Source organism: Talpa europaea (assembly GCF_964194135.1).
Source record: "Talpa europaea genome assembly, chromosome: 7".
NCBI classification, from domain to species: domain Eukaryota; kingdom Metazoa; phylum Chordata; class Mammalia; order Eulipotyphla; family Talpidae; genus Talpa; species Talpa europaea.
The window spans coordinates 678,663-696,210 of NC_140074.1; the positions used below are offsets into that span (position 1 = coordinate 678,663).

At 71.3% G+C, this 17,548-nt stretch overlaps 1 protein-coding gene across 1 annotated transcript in view; it reads right to left on the reverse strand.

The window, feature by feature from the left end:
- NOTCH1 (notch receptor 1) overlaps positions 1 to 11,620 on the reverse strand; it is a gene marked incomplete at both ends in the record, with an annotated part of 34,702 nt that extends 23,082 nt beyond the window's left edge. The window contains 2 exons of the mRNA XM_084236279.1: positions 10,006 to 10,087; positions 11,560 to 11,620. Coding sequence (XP_084092405.1) covers positions 10,006 to 10,087; positions 11,560 to 11,620 — 143 coding nt within the window. The remainder of the gene's footprint in view (positions 1 to 10,005; positions 10,088 to 11,559) is intronic.
- Between the last annotated feature and the right edge of the window lie 5,928 nt (positions 11,621 to 17,548).

The following is a 17,548-nucleotide window of genomic DNA, read 5'->3' on the forward strand; positions in this document are numbered from 1 at the left end:
CCGCTCCATAGAAATGCAGCCCAAAAGCATCCCGGGCAGATGCTGCCGTGACCTTTCACCCGGGACTAATTCTAAATTGTGCTGTTTTCCTTTCTAAGTAAGCGGCCATCTGCCACCCCCGGGGGACAGATGACAGCTCCCTTTGGCCCCAAAAACGCGGCAGGGGGAGGGGCTCAAGGGGAGGAGCCAGACTCAGTCCTGCCTGCAGGAGCTTCCTCGGATGCAGCCCGCACCCTGGCCAGCCGGGGCCAGTGACCGAGGACCGCCCCTTCCACCCACAGGAGGAGCCAGACCCACGACGGGGCCTCTCCAGGGCTCCACAGGACAGAGGGCCCTTCCCCGAGAGGAGCTTTGGGGGCACCCGTCCACCCCGCCCGCCACCAGCCACTCTGGGCAAGTCAGGCCCTGCCCACCCGGCTCCAGCGGCCAGGGCAGCGGAGGGGCTGCGTGGGCCTGAGGGCCGGGCGCACGGCACAAGAGTCATCGCAGAAGCCTGACCGTGGCCACTGGGCGAGGGGGCTCCTGCTGTCCCCGCTTTGCTCTGCACGGACCTGCCGCTGGACGAGCTGGCCGCCCGGGGAGGGTGCCCACCTGAAGAAAGCACCCGGCCCCAGGTGTCCCCTGCGTGTGGACGACGTGGCAGGGAGCCTGGCCCAGGGCCTGCACCCAAAGCTGGGCCATGGCCGCGCCTCCCACACGGGAAGGGCCAGGCATGGTGTCCACAGCTCCTCATGCCACCCCAGGTCGCCTGTCCCCAGGGAGTAGACAGGAGGCCTGCTCTCCAGCCGGATCCCCTCTCCGACCAGCTCCACCTGTCCCAGCGGCACTGAGCTGGGTGTGGCAGGGCAGGGCAGGGCAGGGCAGGACCGGCCCCCACGTCCTCTCCGGCCCATCTGCCTGCACCAGCAAGTCCAAGTTTCCTGGGAGAGCACAGTCACACTGGGGCAGTAGAAGGAGGTCACCTCCTATTCAGACACCCCGGAGGCAGGGCCTGGACCCCCAAGCCCCCCTCCCCCTGCACAGGCAGCCTCCAGAAGGCCCTCCCTGCCCATGCTACTGCCACCGCCTCGAGGCCCTGCCCAGGAAGGAGGGCAGGCCCAGCTCCCGGTCTGGATGCGCGCTGGCCATCTCAGTGCCACCGGGTGGGCCCCTCGAGACCAGGGGCCAGGGAGCAGGACAGCTAGTTGGTCCCGCGCCTGGTCTGCTCCCCATTCACACACAGGCACCTCCCGCCTGGGCAGTGCAGGGAGTCAGACCCACACGTCCCAGCCCAGGCCGCGGGGCCACATACACCAACGGGGCAGAGGCCCAGCCTCCTGTGCAGGTGGAGCCGGGATGTCGGGGTCCCTGCCAAGACTCAGGGGCCCTCAGCTCCTCCCTTGGGCCAAGGCCCGTCTGAGCTCCCAGATCCCAGCAGTGGGGTCACCTTGCCTCCCAGGCCAGGTTGCAAAGGACGGTGTGCTCGGGCTGGCGGGGGGGCAGCGACCTGTGCTGGGCCCCCAGCCGCACCCACAGTGGTCCAGATCCTTCTTCACGGGAGCAGGGGGGAGGGCAATGGCCGGGAGACGAGGACAGGGGAACTTCCAGAGCCCCAGCCCTCACCCCAGGTCCCGGGACAGACACTGCAGCAGGGCAGGCCCTTGGGCGCACAGGAGACTGCAGACGCCTGCCTGCGGGCGCCGGAACCCCACCGCCCACAGAGGACGTGTGCGGGGGCAGCCCTCCTGCTCCTGGCCCCTTCCTGCCTCCAGAGCACGGGTGCTTGGCCCCAGCGGCTTTGGGGACTGCAGTGCGGCTGCGCCCGCCCCGGAAGTGACGCCAGCGGGGCCAGAGGCGCCTGTCGGAGCTGTGGTCTCCTTCAGAGCCACGGGGGGCCTGGCCCTGCTGCTGGGGCTGCGGGGGGCCGGGGGGGGGGGCGGGTGGCAGCGGCCTGATGAGACGGACCCCAGCCCCAAACAGGGGCCCAGAGAGGCAGCGCCGGGCCGAGGAGGAAACGGGGTGGGGGTGGCTTTCCGGGCCGAACAGCTGCTCGCAGAGCTGCCCTCGCCTGTCTCAGCCTTTTTCCCAAGTCGCATCCTCGGATGGTTTAAAATACGGTGGGAAGAGGAAGCACAGGGCAGCGCGGCTTCCTCCCAGCCGGGCAGCCCTTTGTGTGGGGACAGCGTCGCCCGCCCGCCCGCCCGGGAAGTCACCTTTCCCACCGCAGGGAAACAATGTCCCCCCGGCACTGCCCACCCGACCGGGCAGGGGCCGTCTGACGGGCCGGCGCGGGGGCCAAGCAGCTTCCCGGACGGCGCGGCCGTGTGCAGAGGCGCCTGAGGCCTGGTCTCCCAGAGCCCGCAGTGCCGGCATGTGGGAGGCCGGCTTGGCCCCGCGCTGCCCTCCACTGGGAAAACCTCCCACCGGGACCGTGAAAGAAGGCGCCGACCTGGAGCCAGGCTAGCCCGCGCCCCCCCACCCCGCACCTGGAGACCCACATGGTCCAGGCTCAAGGCCCTGACGCCAGGGAGGCTTCCCAACTGTCAGGGGGCCTCTGCTCCCCAGCCAGGCCGAGCCCAGGCCCGCACCCCCAGCTGCAGGGGAGGGATCGATGGGCAGAGGCAGCGCCGGGGAGGGCTAATCCCAGACTTGATTAATTAAGTCCGCGCGGGAGCCGGAACGATCCGGCAACTTCCCGCCTCTGCTCCCGGTGACGTGGGGGCGAGGGGGGGGGCGGCCTGCGGCCCCCCCACCAGCCCAGCGAGCTGCTCGGCAGACAGGCGCCCCGGGACGCGGCGGGGAAGCCAAGGACCCCCTCCCCTGGGTCCCAGAGGAGGGACACGGGCCCTGGCTTCGACCTGGACAGGGGCCCCCAGCCCCTCCCCAGGTATGCTCCGGGGCCCACTCCCCAGATGAGGAGCCGGGGCGCAGACAGCTCCGCTCTCACCCTCTCCCGCCCCTGCGGAGGCCGTGCCCAGCCACACCCCGCAGGCCACCTGCGCCCCTGGCCCGGGGCAGACGGGCATCCTGCACCCGCGGCTCAGGGGACACGGCCGGGCGGCCCGGCGGATCCTGGGTGAGACGCCTGCAAGCAAGCGGGGAGCCCCCAGGCTCGGGGGCTTGGGGACTTCTCTGGACCCCCCAGCTCCCATCCGCCGCATCCCCCAGCAGCAGGTTCACATGTGCCGCCCCCTCAGTCACAGGGTGCCGGGCAGGCGACCTTCTCCCCGCCCTCACGCCAAGAAACCCCAAGCCTCCCAGGCCCGCGGGCACCCTGGCAGGGCCACCCTGGCATGCCCGGCTGTGAGTGACTGCCTCTGCGCAGGCCGCGCGGGACCCCAGGCTTCGACGCAGACCCAAGGTCACCCCACCCTGCAGCCAGCACCCCACATTGCCCTCTGGCCACCTCTCCCAGCCCGGCTCCCAGCCCAGGCAGACCACCAGCCCCGCCTGCCCACCCGGCCGGCACACAGGCCCACCCCACGCCTGCTGCTGTGACCGACCCAGAGGCGCCTGGACACGGCCAGCAACAGGAACAGGCCCGCGCGGACGGGATGAGTGGCTGCGTCGTGACTCAGCGCGGCAGAGGGCGTCTGGGGCTGGCGTGGGCCCGGGCTGGGGCTTCTGGGGGGAGCAGGGATCCTGGGCCGGGCTGCCCTGGCCAGGAGGGGGCTCTCTGCACGAGTGGGCATGGCTCGGTGGGCCCCCTCCCAGCAGGCAGTCTGAGGGCGAGCAGGGGTGGGGTGTCAGACTGTCGTTCCCTGCAGGACGGAAGTCAGGCCTCCAGGCCTCCCAGGCCCTGCAGGGCCGGCCGGCCCCGAGGGCACGCCACACTCCCTGTCGAGCTCCTGCCCAGCGGACGCTGCGCCCAGGGCCTGGGCCCCGCCACGTGTGGGCACGGGCTCACAGCCCGCCCGCGGCCCGCCAGGCACTCACTCAGAGCACCCAGCGCCTCCTTCTGATGCTGCAGGGGAAGTCCCAGGGCCTCCCCGCCCCCACCCCGGGCAGGACCAGGCTAGGACCCAGCAGCACCCCACCCCCTGCAGCCGCAAGCTGCAGTCCTGCCCAGCGCCCCCACGGGGGCCTCCACCCCACCCCCGCTCATTCAGCGTCTTACTGAAAAGCTGTCAGGGAAAACACACCGGCCAGCGCTGGCTTCTCCCCCAAACCGCTCATTTCCAGTAACCGTGCAGTTTCCGCTCGTCAACAACACGGAGAGGAAACGGTGGGAGGCTGTCCCCAGCCTGTCCCCCACCTGTCCCCGACCTTCCAGGGCCTCGGCTGCCTGGATGGCCGCCCACCTGCTCTCACATGCCCCAGCCCTGGCCCCTGGATGGCGCCCCCAGGGGCCAACTGCCTGCAGCGGCTGGTACGTGGCCTCTGGGCTAAGTCACCCCGGGGCCCTCATGGGGTGAGAGGGCAGAGTCCCCAGGATCCCCAAGAAGGAAAGGCGAGCCGCATCAGCTCTGCACGAGCCAGGGGGCTTCCTTCCAGCTGGTGCCCCCCCACCCTGAGCACCCCAGAGCAGGTGGGGGCGTCTCAGATGCTTCCTGCCCCCCCGCCCCCAGGTCCACAGTACCTGGGACCGACCCCCTCAGGCTGCAGGGAACCGGCTGCGCCAGCGGTGGGGGGGTGGGCTTGCTCACAAACCCGGGGCTTGCCAGGCCCAGTCGTCGGCACAGCAGAGCACCCGGCTCCACCATGGCGGGAGGCTGACCGGCCTTGGGCAGCACCAGGGGCCCAATCTGGCCGCTTCCGCAGGGGCGATTTCAGCCACCAGTCCCCCATGTGCCCTCGGGCCCAGCTGCCTGCGCAGGAGGGGCCACGAGCAGCCCAGGGAGCCCCATGGCAGGGACGCGCACGAAGGGGGTGGCGTGGGGTCTGGCTGGCCTGGGGCCGGCGCCCTGACGCTGCGTGTGAAGACCCCGCCGGAGGTGGCTGCTCGGGTTCGGGTTCGGGGACCGCAGGTGGGGAGGTCAAAGGAGAGGCTGCCCAGAGGGTCCTTCCAGGAAGCCACGAGCGCCCCAGAGGGCAGCCTTTGCTGCCCGGCCAACGTCTGGAGACAGGCCCGCAACTCCCCACAGAGCCCAGTGCCTGGGGCACTGGCTGGGGTGGGGGCTCCAGAGGGGTGCGCTTCCTACCGGGCGTGGGGGGCAGGGGGGCGGCCTGTGGCGAGAAGGGGCGCTTGATGCTCAAACACCACTCCCCAATTCCGTAGATCTTGGGAGGCGTGGACAGCACCCTCAGCCTCCCACGCCAGCCCCGGCCACTGGGGACCAGGTGCCAACCTCACAGGTCCGCCTGACCCCAACCCAAAGCCTGGTGCCTCCCTGAGCCCTGAGGGAAGCTCAGAGGGGACCCCCACTGCAGCCAGCACCCCCCACCGTCCAGACTGCCCTCAGGCCGGGAGGCTCAGCCTCCCCAGCCAGCCCTGGGTGTCAGGGGAAGCCCCGCAGGCAGGGCCAGGGCTACCTCGCGGGGAACCCCAAAACAGGCGCGCCTGGCAGCATGTGCCGCCAGGATGGGGACACCTGGTCCCTGGCCTGGCAGCGGAGGCTGGGCCTGCTTAGCGGTGGGGGCTTTCTGCTGGAGGTGGTGGGAAAGCTCTGGAAGCACACAGGGACGGACAACCTTGTGAGCCACCAGCGCCGGGGGCCGTCCAGGCGGCATGAGGCAGGTGGGGCGTTCCCCTGGCAGGCGGGGCCAGGAGCTGACGGCAGCGCCCTCCCCCCACCCCCTTGCAGGTGCGCCCCAGCCCTGCGGGTGGGCAGCTTGAACACCGGAGCCCAGGGCAGCCCAGACTGGCAGAACCGGCCTGGCCGCGTGGCCAGGCCTGGCTGCTGGGCACCTCCGCCCCCGCAGCACCCACCACGCTGCTGCCCGCTGCCGCCACCAGGCCTGTGCAGCCCTCTTCCCAGGGTCCCGCCTGGACACAGTGGAGGGGGCTCCAGAGACCACCTACCCCAACCCCCTCACACACTGAGGAAGACCCAGGCCCAGGCCAGACGGGCAGGCGTGACGGAGGCAGCCGGCTCCCACCTGCCGACCCCCGCCCAGCCGAGCCCCAGCTCCGTCTGGAGCCTCTGGGCCCCGAGACGGGTCCTGGCTCCCGGCGACCCTGCCCCAAGCAGCCGCTTGTGAGGGCCCGTGGGAAGGCTCCGCGGCGCTCAGGACGTGCCGGCACATGAAGGCCAGCGCTGACGCACGCAGAGTCCGTCCCCGCCCTCGCTCAGCCGTGCGCCTCGGCCTCCGTGTTCCCCCTACGAAGTCGGGGTTAAGACAAGGGCGGCAAGGCGACCCTGGGGGCCGGGGGGCTCCACGAGGCCAGACGGCGGCCAGTGCGGAGCTGCCACCCTCAGCGAGCGGTGGCCCAGGCTCCCCGCCAGCCCCGCGAAGCCCATCCTCCCACGTACAGGCGGCAGGAGAGCTGGGCCCCTCTCCCGCGGCCAGCCTGGAGCGGCCGGGGCAGGTGCGGGGAGCAGGTACCAGCCAGCCCGGCTCTGGGGGGCCCGTGGGCGTGGGCGGGCTCTCCCCGGCCACCGCTGTCCTGCCCCGCCCCTTCCTGCTGACGGCACAGTCTTCGCTCTCTTCTTAAAAAGTGTTGTTGTTATTTTTTCAATGGAAAAAAGCGCTGGCTGGCGCTCGGCAGGGCCGCAGAGGCCGCTTCCTTTACAAGCTCGTGTTCCCCGCGGCCCCCGGTGGCGGACGCAGCGGCGAGACTGACGCTGGGCGCCTTCCCACCCCAGCCCCGGCCGCCCGGCCTTGGACAGCCAAGGCAAGGATGAGACCTGCCCTGTCCCTCCCCGGCCTCGCCAAGACTTGCAGGTGACTCAGTGGAAACCGCGGGCAGGTGACAGACGCACAAGGCCCTGTCTGTCCCTCCCCAGCCGGGCAGCGGCGGTCACTTCCTGCCCGAGCCGACCACCTGCTCTCTAAGGGGAAGTGGCGTCCTGCTTCCTCGCAGGGCGGCCAGGGGTCAGGGCCTCAGCTCCAGAGAGAGGCAGGCGGGCGGACTCGCATGCGACCCTGGGCCCGGCAGCCACTGCTGCGGGCACCAGGTCCCCTGCCTGGCCAAGAGGGGCAGGGGCTGCTGGGAGCCATGTCCAGATCCAGGCTGCCCGCCTCACCCATCCCCACCTGCCCCGTGCAGACAGGGCCGCCTTGCCCGCCCCAGCCCAGAGCATCAACTCCACGAAGGCAGGGCAACCTCGGGGTGGCCAGGCCTCGGCATCACGGCCCGTCCCCTGGCTGTGCCTGTGTCCCCGGGGGTCCAGGAAGGAGGCCCCTGAAGCCGCGGCACCAGTTTTCGGCGGGGGGGAGGCGGCGCACATGGACCCCGGCCCGCCTCGCACCAGCCACACCCCCCCCAGGAGCCCAATCACCTGCGAGAAGCGAATTCGGGTGACCCCGGGGCGTGGACTAGTGGGCCTCAGAGACAGGATGGCGCAACGCCAAGCCCGCCGTGCACTGACCAGCTGACACTGTTGCCGGGGCGCGGGACCCACGGCTCACCCCTCCTGCATCGCCCCAAGGGCCTGCTGACCCGACTCTCCCAGGAAGGGCCGCCTATGTCCCGGGCTCAGCCTCCGCCCGGAGCCCGCGAGGAGCCTCAGGCCAAGGATGACCCTCACCCAGACAGGCCATCCGCCGGCCCCCACCGGCCTCTAGCTGAAGAGAAGGGGCAGATGGGCTGTCCCTCAGGAGGGCAGCCGGAGGTGCAAGGCCAGGCAGCTGTGCAGAGGCCGCGCCTGCCGGGGCGCCCGCCCAGGCCTCCCCACAGTGCCTTCCCGGGAGGCACGGACACACCAAGACCTCTTTCCGATCCCGAGCCCTGCGGTCGCCTGACTGGCAGCTTCTGGGGACGGTTCCTCTGGGGATGGAGGCAGATGATTCACCAGGCCCTAACCCCTCCCGCTGTGCACCCCGTTCCCCACACCCTGCGCACAGGGGGACTGGCAAGCCAGCAGGAAAGCCAGAGAACTTTCTGAGGGTCACAGCCGAGTGCTGCAGAGCTGGGGTTCACACAGATAGGCGGGGCTCCTGAAGCCTGCACCCCAGCACCTTCTAGGTAAAAAGGTGGCATCCCCTCTGGCGGGAGAGCTGGGCCCCTCCCACGTGCTTCGGCTGGCTCTGGTCAGCTGACCCTCAGGGCCTCCAGGCTGGCTGGCAGGTGTGGAGGGAGCTGCGCCCCACTTGGCGGCCGCAGCAGCACCCCCAAACCGCCCCGGCCCTGTCCTGTGCTCTCCTGCCTGGGTCTGGCCGCCCAGCCCTGTCCTCGGCACCGCCCCAAGGTGGGGGCCTCTGGGACGACTTCCGCTCTGACTTCTAAGTGGAGCTGCGAGGTGTGCACAATGGGGTCTCTGTGGGCCGAGCTCTGTGCCAGGCCAGAGGGAGGCGGGCTTCCCGCCAAGGAGGAGGGGACGCCAGGCCCCGGGGGAGGAGACAGGCCCGCACCCAAGCCCGCACCGGAGGCCTGGCTCAGGCGGCAGGGCGCCCCCGGATCCCACGTTTGGGGGTGGAAGAGAGCACGCCGCACTATTGCCATGTCCCCCTAAAGTGTCTCAGACCTGATGCCAGAGCAGGCGGCCACAGCCTGTCCTCAAGACACCCCTTTTCCAGCCCATGTGGCCTCAACAGAAGACCTTGCGTGTTCCTGGCCAGGCTGGCCCATTGGCCGGTGGCCCCAAGAAGAGACGGTTCCCACTGTCCCCCGCGCAGACCCCTCCTGCTGGCCCACAGCCCCTGCACGGGCACCGGCCCCGCCCGCAGGGCAGCGCAAGCCTCTGGGAAGCCGCATAATTAATCACACGGCATTAATCCGCCTCCCCGACAAAGGGGCTGCGCTCCCACTGAATCCCAGCTGTCGGTCTCTGAATGAAAGGAAGCAAGATTTAGGGCGTCAAGCGTCGCCGAGGCTTCTGCAGGAGGAGAAAGGCCCCGAAAAAGCAAAAAAAAAAAAAAAAAGCAGTGCGTGTTCATTAGCATCTCACAAAGACACAATCCACTCTGTCCAGTAAACTGCTCGCGGACCTGCTTAATTGGCTGCAGTTTGGGGGGGGCCGAGGAGGGGGTGCTTGCCCACTGGTGGGGCAGGCAGGGGCCGGGGGGGGGTTGTCTAGGGGATGGGCTCTCCAGCAGTTGGAATGAGGGCGCGCCGACCCGCAGCCCCTGGGGAGGGGCTTTCTGCAGCCACGAACACCGCCTCATTCTCCCCATCAGGGAGGAACTCAAGTTGAAGGGTGTCAGCCGCCGCCGGGAAGCTGCCCCAGGCTGGCGGGGGCTCAGGGCAGGCAGGGCCGAGGCGGGCACCCCACACACAGGCGGTTCACAGCCGAGGACCAGAGGGCTGGAGGGTCGGCGTGAGGGATGGGGCTGAGCGGATGCCAGGACAGAAGGCACGTCCTGTGGCCACGCCCACCTTGCACCCAGGGATGCTGCCAGCTTCCTGGCGGGCGCGGAGGCCAGAGGGCCTCGGGGTGGGTCTGCCTTGGAAATACTCTGTTTCTTGCTGGGAGGCGCCACCTGCCCAGAAGTGGTGCTCACCTGCCCAAAGAGGCATGCACCTGCCCACGAGCTGCTCACCTGTCCAGAAGTGCTCACCTGCCTAGGGAAGGCACACACCTGCCCAGAAGAGGTGCTCCCCACTTGGCAGAGTGCTGGGGCCTGCGCCTCCCCGCAAGTGGTCCAGAACGCCCCCCCCCCCACAGGTCAGTTGTTTCTCTGAGACTTTAAGAAGAAACAGGATGCTGGGGGTTGGCATCCAGCACCCCGGGAGCCCGAGGTGGCCCATGGAGGAGCGCTGGGACCTCCAGGGGCCAGGCCAGCTCCACATGCAGCATAATTGCTGGTGATTAAGTAATTGCCAGACTTTGTCCAATAAAAGTAGCACGTGACCGCGCCCAGCCTTCTGGGCCATCTCCACAAGACAATGGCCCTGTGTTCTGTCCCGGCCGGGCCTGCCCGCCGCAGAAGGCAGGGGCGCAGCTCCCAACAAAAGCAACAGGTCCCCGCAGGGCGCATACTCACACACAGGCCTCCGTGCCGTTGGAGAGAACCTCGCACTTCCCGCCATTCAGGCAGCTCTCGCCGGGCTGGGAACATCGCAGGCCTGGGGGAGGGGAGAGGACAGGGTCGGCGGGTGCACGGGCCCTCCCCGGGGGGCCCTGGAGGGTGGGGGGCCAGGAAGCCCCGACCTGCCACCAAGGGGCTGCAGCACCCTGCCCGGAGTTGGGGAGTCAGAAGGGGAGAGGCCAGGGAGCTGGGGTGGCAGGTGGCCGCGTCCTGCCCTGCGTGGGGAGGGGTGTCCTGGAAGGCGCCCGGACACAGCGCAGAAGAGCCGAGGTGACCCGGGGCCGCCGTCCCCACTCCGCCCCCCCAGTCCTCCCTGGGGAGCGGGGCTGGGCCACGCAGCCACCTCGATTGTCTGGCTGTTCAAACACGCTCTGCGAGGGGGCGGCGCTGGGGGCTGGGGGCGCGGCCACACCGCGCCCCGCTCCCCGCTCGTGGGAAAATGCGACAGCTGCACCGTGCGCCCCGCCCGCCCGCCGCGCGGCCAGGCCGGGAATCAGAGCGGCCCATTGTGGCGGGGCCTGCCCTGCCGGCCGCGGGACGCGCCTGGGGACCCGCCCGCCCCCGCGCGCCTGGGAGGGCGGCTCAGGGTCCCGCGCCCGCGGGAGGGGCGAGGACGCCCGTTTGGAAGGAACTGGACCCCAAGGCCACGAAGGGTCCCGGCAAGCCAGGCCCTCCCGCCCGCCCGCGGTGTGAGTAGCCCCGGCCGGGCCGGGCGGGGTGGGGCGGGGGGGCGGGGGGGCGGCCGAGCCTCTGGACCTGGGGAGCCGCTTTTCACCCCCAGCTTCCAGGGGCGCGGGAAGCAATCGCCCCGGACCCCTCAGACCCCGGAGAGGGCGCAGGAGCCGGCGCCTCCCGCCCACAGGGCTTCCCAACTTCAGCTCCGAGAAGTGAAAGTCCCACAGCGGCAGCCGAGTGTGCCCCGGGCCCCCCAGTGCGTGCGGCCCCCCCAGTGCGTGCGGCCCCCCGTGCGTGCGAGCCCGACGGGGCGGCGGCCGGGCCGGGGGGCACGGGGGGGGCGGGCGGGGGTGGCCCGCGCCGGGCCCTGCCGAGGGGCGCCCGGGGCCCCGCGCCGCGCCCGCGCCCCCGCCCCGCGGAGCCGCCCCCGCCCGCGCGCCCCGCGGTCCGGCCGGGCGGCGCGGGCCAGGGGGTGACGCCGCCGGGCCCCACGCTCGCGCCCCAACATCCGCCCCCGGCCGGGGCAGAGGCGGAGCGGACGGCGGCGGCCCCGCGGGGCGACAGGAAACCAAAACCAGCTCGACTCAAACCGAGAAGCAGCCGGAGCCCGCGCCGCCCCGCGAGCCCCACGCGCGGCCGGGGCGCAGCCCAGCCCGGGCCGGCCCCGGGCCCCCCGCCCGCCCCGCCGGGGGCGCGTCCCCCCAGCCCCGGCCGCGCGGAGCGGGTCCCTCCCGCCCCGCCGGCCCGGCCCGGCCCGGCCCGCCCGCCCGCCCGCTCCCCAGCGGCCCGCGCGGGGCGCCCCGAAGTTTCCGAAGCGCGCGGGGCGGCGCCTACCTCGTGCGGCCAGCGCGGGCAGCAGCGCCAGGCAGAGCAGGGGCGCCAGCGGCGGCGGCATGCTCCCCGCCCCGCCCCGCGCCGCGCCCCGACGGCGGCTCCTCGGCTTCCCGCGGCGGCCTGGGCTCCCGCGGCCTCCCCGGCGGCTGCGCTCCCGCTGGCGTCCCGCTGCCCCGCGCCCCGCGCCCGCCCCGCGCCCGCGCCCGCGCCCTGCGCTCCCTCCCGCGGCCGCGGCACTAGTGAGGCGCCCGGCGCCCCGCGCCCCGCCCCCGCCGCGCGCCCCGCCCCGGCCCCGCCCCGGCCCCGGCCCCCGCCCGCCCCGCGCCCCGGCCCCGCCCGCGCCCCGGCCCCCGCCCCCGCCCCCGCCCCCGCCCCGCGCCCCTCCCGTGCGGCCGCCCGGCCTCGGCGCGGGCGCCCCGCGTGGGACCCCTTCTCGCCAAAGTTTGGAGGGGCCGAGGGCGGCGGCGGAGGGATCCGGCCTGGCCCGCGCTCGGCCCCCGGCCGCCCCGGTTTGCATCCTCGTGGCCGGGCGGCCGGGGCGGCCGCGGCGGGGCGCGCGCCCCGACTCCCAGGAGCCCCGCCGCCGCCGCAGCCCCGAGCCCCAGCGGCCCAGGCCGGACCCCCAAGGCCGTGAAGGCCCCGGGCCGGGGCGCCTGACCCTGACGGGGGGGGGGGGGCGCTGGGGGCCGCCGAGGAGCCTCCAGGCACCGCCGGGCCGGGCGCCCAGGTGGGCGGCACACCCGCTGCCCCGGGACGGGCTGCAGACCCTCCCGGGCACTGCCCTGCCCCTCTGACTGCCTCTCCCTGAGGTTCCCCGAGGGCTGCCTGGACGGTTTGGTCTGGGGGCGCAGCCTCTGCCAGCGCCCTGCAGCCCGCCCGCGGCCGGCGCCCTCGGTGGCTGCTTCCCTGCCCTGATGCCCTGCTGGGGCTGCGGCGTCCCACCCACGGCAGCGCTGGGCATCAAAAATGCCCCCCATGTCCCTGTGCAACCAAGTACAGGGGCTCGCACTGCAGGCCACGTAGCACCCCGACCCCAGGAGCCGTGCGTGCCAGGGCGGGGGCTGCGGCGCCTGAGCCCAGGCGGCCTCCTGGAGCAGGCATGCCAGGCCAGCCTGGAAGACGGGCACCTGTTTGGGTGAAGGAGAGTGAACCCAGGGGCAGGCTGTGGAGAAGGGGCAGGAGAGGCTGCCCAGCCAGGACCCTTTTCAGCACACCTGTTGCCGGCACGGTGGCTGCTGGGCTGCTGCTGTGAGCCCGCAGGGACAGCCGGTTCAGGCCCCGCAGCTGCTGCTGGGCCCCTCTCGGCACTTCTCAGAACCTGGGGGAACTCCTGGGTCGGTGCCCAAAAAGGGGCAGGGGAGCCCCTGAGGCAGCTGTTTATGTGACAGCGCCCCCCCCCCCAAGAGGGGTCTGCAGAGTCTCTCCTGCACTGCCCGGTCCACAAACCCTGGGGATGGGCTGAAGGCTTCAGGCCAGGTCCCTCCGGGAGCCACTGCCCAGTGCCCGACTCTGGAGCCGGGAGTCTGCCAAGAGGCCCCAGGCCAGAAGGAAAGGCCCTCCAGCCCTGTGGGGGCAAGTTCCCACCCTCCGGGAGGAGCAGCCTGCAGGGCAGGGGCGCGGGCGGGAGGGGGGCACTGGAATAGGGCAGCCTTTCCTCCGTCTGCCCCGCGCTGCACTCAGCTCACCCTGAGCCTGGCACTCGCGTTAATGGCGGTGCCCACGGGCCTCCGGCTGCCAACCCCTGTGCCTCCCCACCCTGGGTGCTCCTTGAGCAACCAGAGCCAAGGAGACCTCAAGAAAGAGAAGGGACTGAGGCCGGGGAGGGCTGGGCCGGGCCTCCCCCCAGGCTGGGAAGGAGGTGCTAAGCCTTTTCATTCATAGAACAGTGCTGAGATTTCTGGGCTCCCTTTCTCTCCCCTAATATCTTCCTTCCCAGGCTAGGGGTTCAAGGGACGGCAACGCTGGGGGTTCCGATGGCCCTGGAGCTGAGGCCGCCTGCAAGGCGGGCAGGCGCCTAGAGGCAGCCCCGGACAGTGGACCCGGGGAGCTTAGGACAACCAGGGAGGGGAGGTGGGTGTGGGCACCAGTCTCCCCAGGAGCTCACGGGCATGGGGGGTGGTGGGGGTGAAACCACAGGCCTACTCATGGGGGCGGGGCGAGAATGCTCAGGAGCCCCCGTGGGTGCCCGGGTCTCCCCTGGCCGGGTGGCCAGTCCCTAAGGGGCAAGGCCTGGGAGCTTGCAGCCATGCAGACCGCAGCACTGCTCCCACCTGCCGCCTCCAGACCGGGCACTGTCAGTGTGGGCAGGAGGTCTGCTGGCATCGGCCTCTTCTGTCCCCCAAGAATACCCTGGCAGCCCCCTCCTGGGGAGCGGCGACATCTGTGGGGCATGTCCCGGCTAAAGCTCCCCACGCCCTGGGCCTGGTCCTAGCTCCTTCTGTCCGCAGCTGTCTCTGCTCCTGTGCCCCTGCGCCCTGGGCATGGTGGTCAGCGAGGTAGTCAGCAAGGCCTGCGGGTGGTCAGCAGGTGGCCGGCGGGAGGCGAGGTGGCCAGGCCCCGGAAGGAACGCTCTGCAATGGGGGGCACAGGCGGGACTGGGGTGTGGGCTGCTCTGCTGGGATGGGGTGCTGTGTCCCAGCATGGGAGGGACTGGGGGGCAGGGCTGGGCTGAGGCCACACGGGGCTTGCAGAGACACTGCGGGGAAAGCCCTGAAGCCCAGGTAGTCCCGACTGCAAAGCACACCTGTCCCCTGGGGGGTCCACCCCCCCCTCCCCAGCCCTGCTTGCAGCCAGCGGACCGCGAGCAACACCGCCTCCGCCTCTGGTGCTCCTTCTGTCCAGTGAGCGCTTGCGGCTCTTTTCTCCGGGCGGTGAGGCCGGGCCTGGGGGCAGGAGTGGGAGGTTGGGTCTGCTGGGCCCCGGCCCTGGCCCGCTTGGGGACACACCTCGGCGGCAGGAGGGCCGAAGTTCCCGGGTCAGGCCCAGGCTGACTCAGAGGAGGCTGAAGACCAGCCTGGCCGGCGCGAGGGGGCCCGGCCATGCTCTCCTGCTGGGCCGGCGCCTGTGCCTCCTGGGGTCCTGCTGCAGGCAGGGGGGCTGCAGGGCTCCTGGGCATGGCGGGTCCTGCTCTGCACCCGCGGGCTGCACGCCTGCAGCACAGGGTGGGGATGTGTTCCCTAAGCGGACCGCATCCAGAGGCACCCTGGGGCACCCCGCGCCGAGTGCTGCCCGGGCAAGTCACCCCGGCAGCCGGGCGGCCGGTGTCCTCTGAGCACGGAGCCGCAGGCCCCACGGGGCGGGGACGTGGGACTGGCCCGAGGGCCCCGGTCCTGTCGTTTGAGAAGTGGGCTTGGGTGACCACAACAGCCAGGACTCGGACACAGAGCACCCTGCCCGGGGCCAGCACCTTCTCTGGACAGCCCCACCCTACTCGGAGGCAGAGGCTCATGGGGCTGGGGTAGGGCTGGGCAGGGTCTCCCCAGTCCTGAGACCCTGGGAAGGAGGGTCCCCCCAATTCAGACCTCCCTGGTCTGAAGACGAGCTGGGCAGCAGTCACCCCTGGGCTTGGGGTTTGCTGGTCCAGGGAGGCCGGGGGCCTGGGAGGAGGCAGGCCCAGCAGCACGCTGGGCATCGTCAGGTAGGAGGTGAGAAGTGGGCAGGCTGCCCTGGTCAGGGGGAGGTCAGGGGACTGTGCGGAGGAGGGGCCAGGGAGGTGGGCTCAGAAGCTACTTGATCTTAGGCTGACACTGCCAGGCAGGGCCTGGTGCTGGGGGGGTCCCCATCGGGAAGCTGTCACCCGCATGGAGGCCAGACACGCCGCTGAGGGGGACTGTGGAGCCTGGTCTGGCAGGGCCCTGCGGGGATGGGCTGGCCAGGAGGGGACCGGCTTTGGCCACAGAGAGGGCCGCTCTAGGAGCTCCCGGCCACCGGCCCTCAGCCGGGCCCCTCAGCTGCTCAGAACTTTCTCCAAAAAGAAAGGGCCCCAGGGGCCGAAACTGATCAGCCCCACCCCTTGGGCTTCAGTAAAAAGGAAGCTCCAAGTCTGAGTCACGGAGAAGCCAGCCAGGCTGAGTCCTCCTGCCCGCTCCTGTCCCCAGCTCCCTGCCTGCTCCCTGCTCCCTCCTCCCTCCTGCTCCCTGCTCCCTCCCACCTTGTCAAACTTCCCTTCCAAAGGGTGTCTGCTTCCCACAACAGAGCTCTTCTGCCCCAGCCTGAACGGCTAAGCAGGGTCCCCCCAAACTGTCCTCCTGCCCCCCATGGCCGCCCGCCTGTCCCCCAGGTGGGGCTTCCTGGTCCTCAGGACCCTCCTCCCTCCCAGGAGCCCCCCCCCCCCGCCCAGGTTTCCCCCCTTTGCTGCAGACACATGTGAGCATGTCTCCTCCCCCAGGCCCCCTCTGCCCCTTTTAAAAAAGAAAACGGGCCGGGAAGTGGGGTTTGGGCTACAGGACACGGGACCCCGTCCTGGCGTGACAGGCCAGCCCCCCCCACACTGTACAACCACGGCTGTTTTCCTGTCTCCAGGGGGAAGGAAAAACCCAACCACCCTAAGCCAGACCAGAGCGCGTCTGTATTTCTGCCTTGACAGCTGAGGAAAGAATTTGCCAAAACGCAGCGGCGGCTGCGAGTGGCGTGGGAACCGGCGGGCTGGGCGTCTGCAGGGAGCCCCGGCAGGCCCCGCCCTCGCTCGCTGCCTCATGCAGCAGCCGCGGCCTGCCCGGGATTCTCACACATCCCCAGGAGGGACGAGGCTCTCACCTGGCCTGAGGCTGCCTGGGGGGGCAGGACAAACCAGACCCTGGGTGGCGGAGGAAGGGAGCCGCAGGAGGGGCGCCGGCGCCCCACCAAGGCAGGCAGCGGGCGGCCAGGTCGGGCTGGTGGGCATGGGTGCTCAGCGGGCGGCCCCTGCGGGGCCCACACTCAGGGCGCTGCTGCCAGTCCAGGGCGAGGACATGGGCACCCTGTGTGCCAATCGCCCTGACACTGGGGTCTGCCTGAGCTCGAGGCTGGAGGGTGTGCCCGGGCCAGGCCTCCACAGGCCGGGCAGGGTCCCTTGCTCAGGGGCAGGACCCTGCTGCGGTGACTTCCGTCCCTCGCTCCCTCCCAGGAACCCTCGGGATCCCCAGGCTGGATCCTGAGGGGGACTCACACAGGCTCCCGGCCCAGGACAGGGAGCCTTGGAGCAAAGCAGGGCCCTGCAGAGCTGTGCCCACGCCCCGCCCTGGAGCCAGAGGGAGCTCCCAGTCTTGGCCTCACCCCTGCGTGGTCCCAGCCACTGCCCACCTGGCTCGGGTGCTGGCCCTCTGTCCTCCCCCACGGGGCACAGACGGGGCTGGGAGCCAGGGCAGCGGCAGGCCTCCCTCCATGCTGCCGGGGCACCGCCAAGGCTGGACCCACGCATGTGTTTCTGGAGCCCCTTCCCTGTGGGGCGAGGTCCCCAGAGGCTGCGGTGGTGCCTGGTGCCCCAGAGGGGAAGACAGGCGGCAGGTGTGGGGGGCGCGAGGTGGGGTCAGGCTGGGGCAGGGCCTGGGCGAGCAGAAGGGAGGGGCTGGGCAGGTGTCTGGAGGAGGAGCTGGAGAGGGCCCCTCTGGGCCGCACCGGCCTCTGCTCCCGGGGTTAGCCACCAAGTAGGCAGGTCCCAGGATGGGCCACCTCCCAGGGCTGCCGGACCCGGACCGTGACACCCGTGCAGCGCCGGGCCACGGGCAGAGGCTCCTCCTGCCTTCGGGGGCCCGGTCTGGCCCCCATGCTGATGTCAGCATCAAGCCCCAGGAGACTGGCACCAGGCGAAGGGCAAAGGAAGAAAAATTTAAATCTCAGCTTTGCCCAGGCTCTGGGGGGTTAGCAAGAAGGAGGGGCACTGGGTGAGCGAGGGGTGAGGCCCAGCACCCGTCTTCACGCCCACCGGCTGGCACGGGGCTCCCGGGTCTGTCTGCAGAGGAGCAGAACGCGGACCTTTGCCTGCTGAAGTATAGAGGGGGTCGGGGGCGGG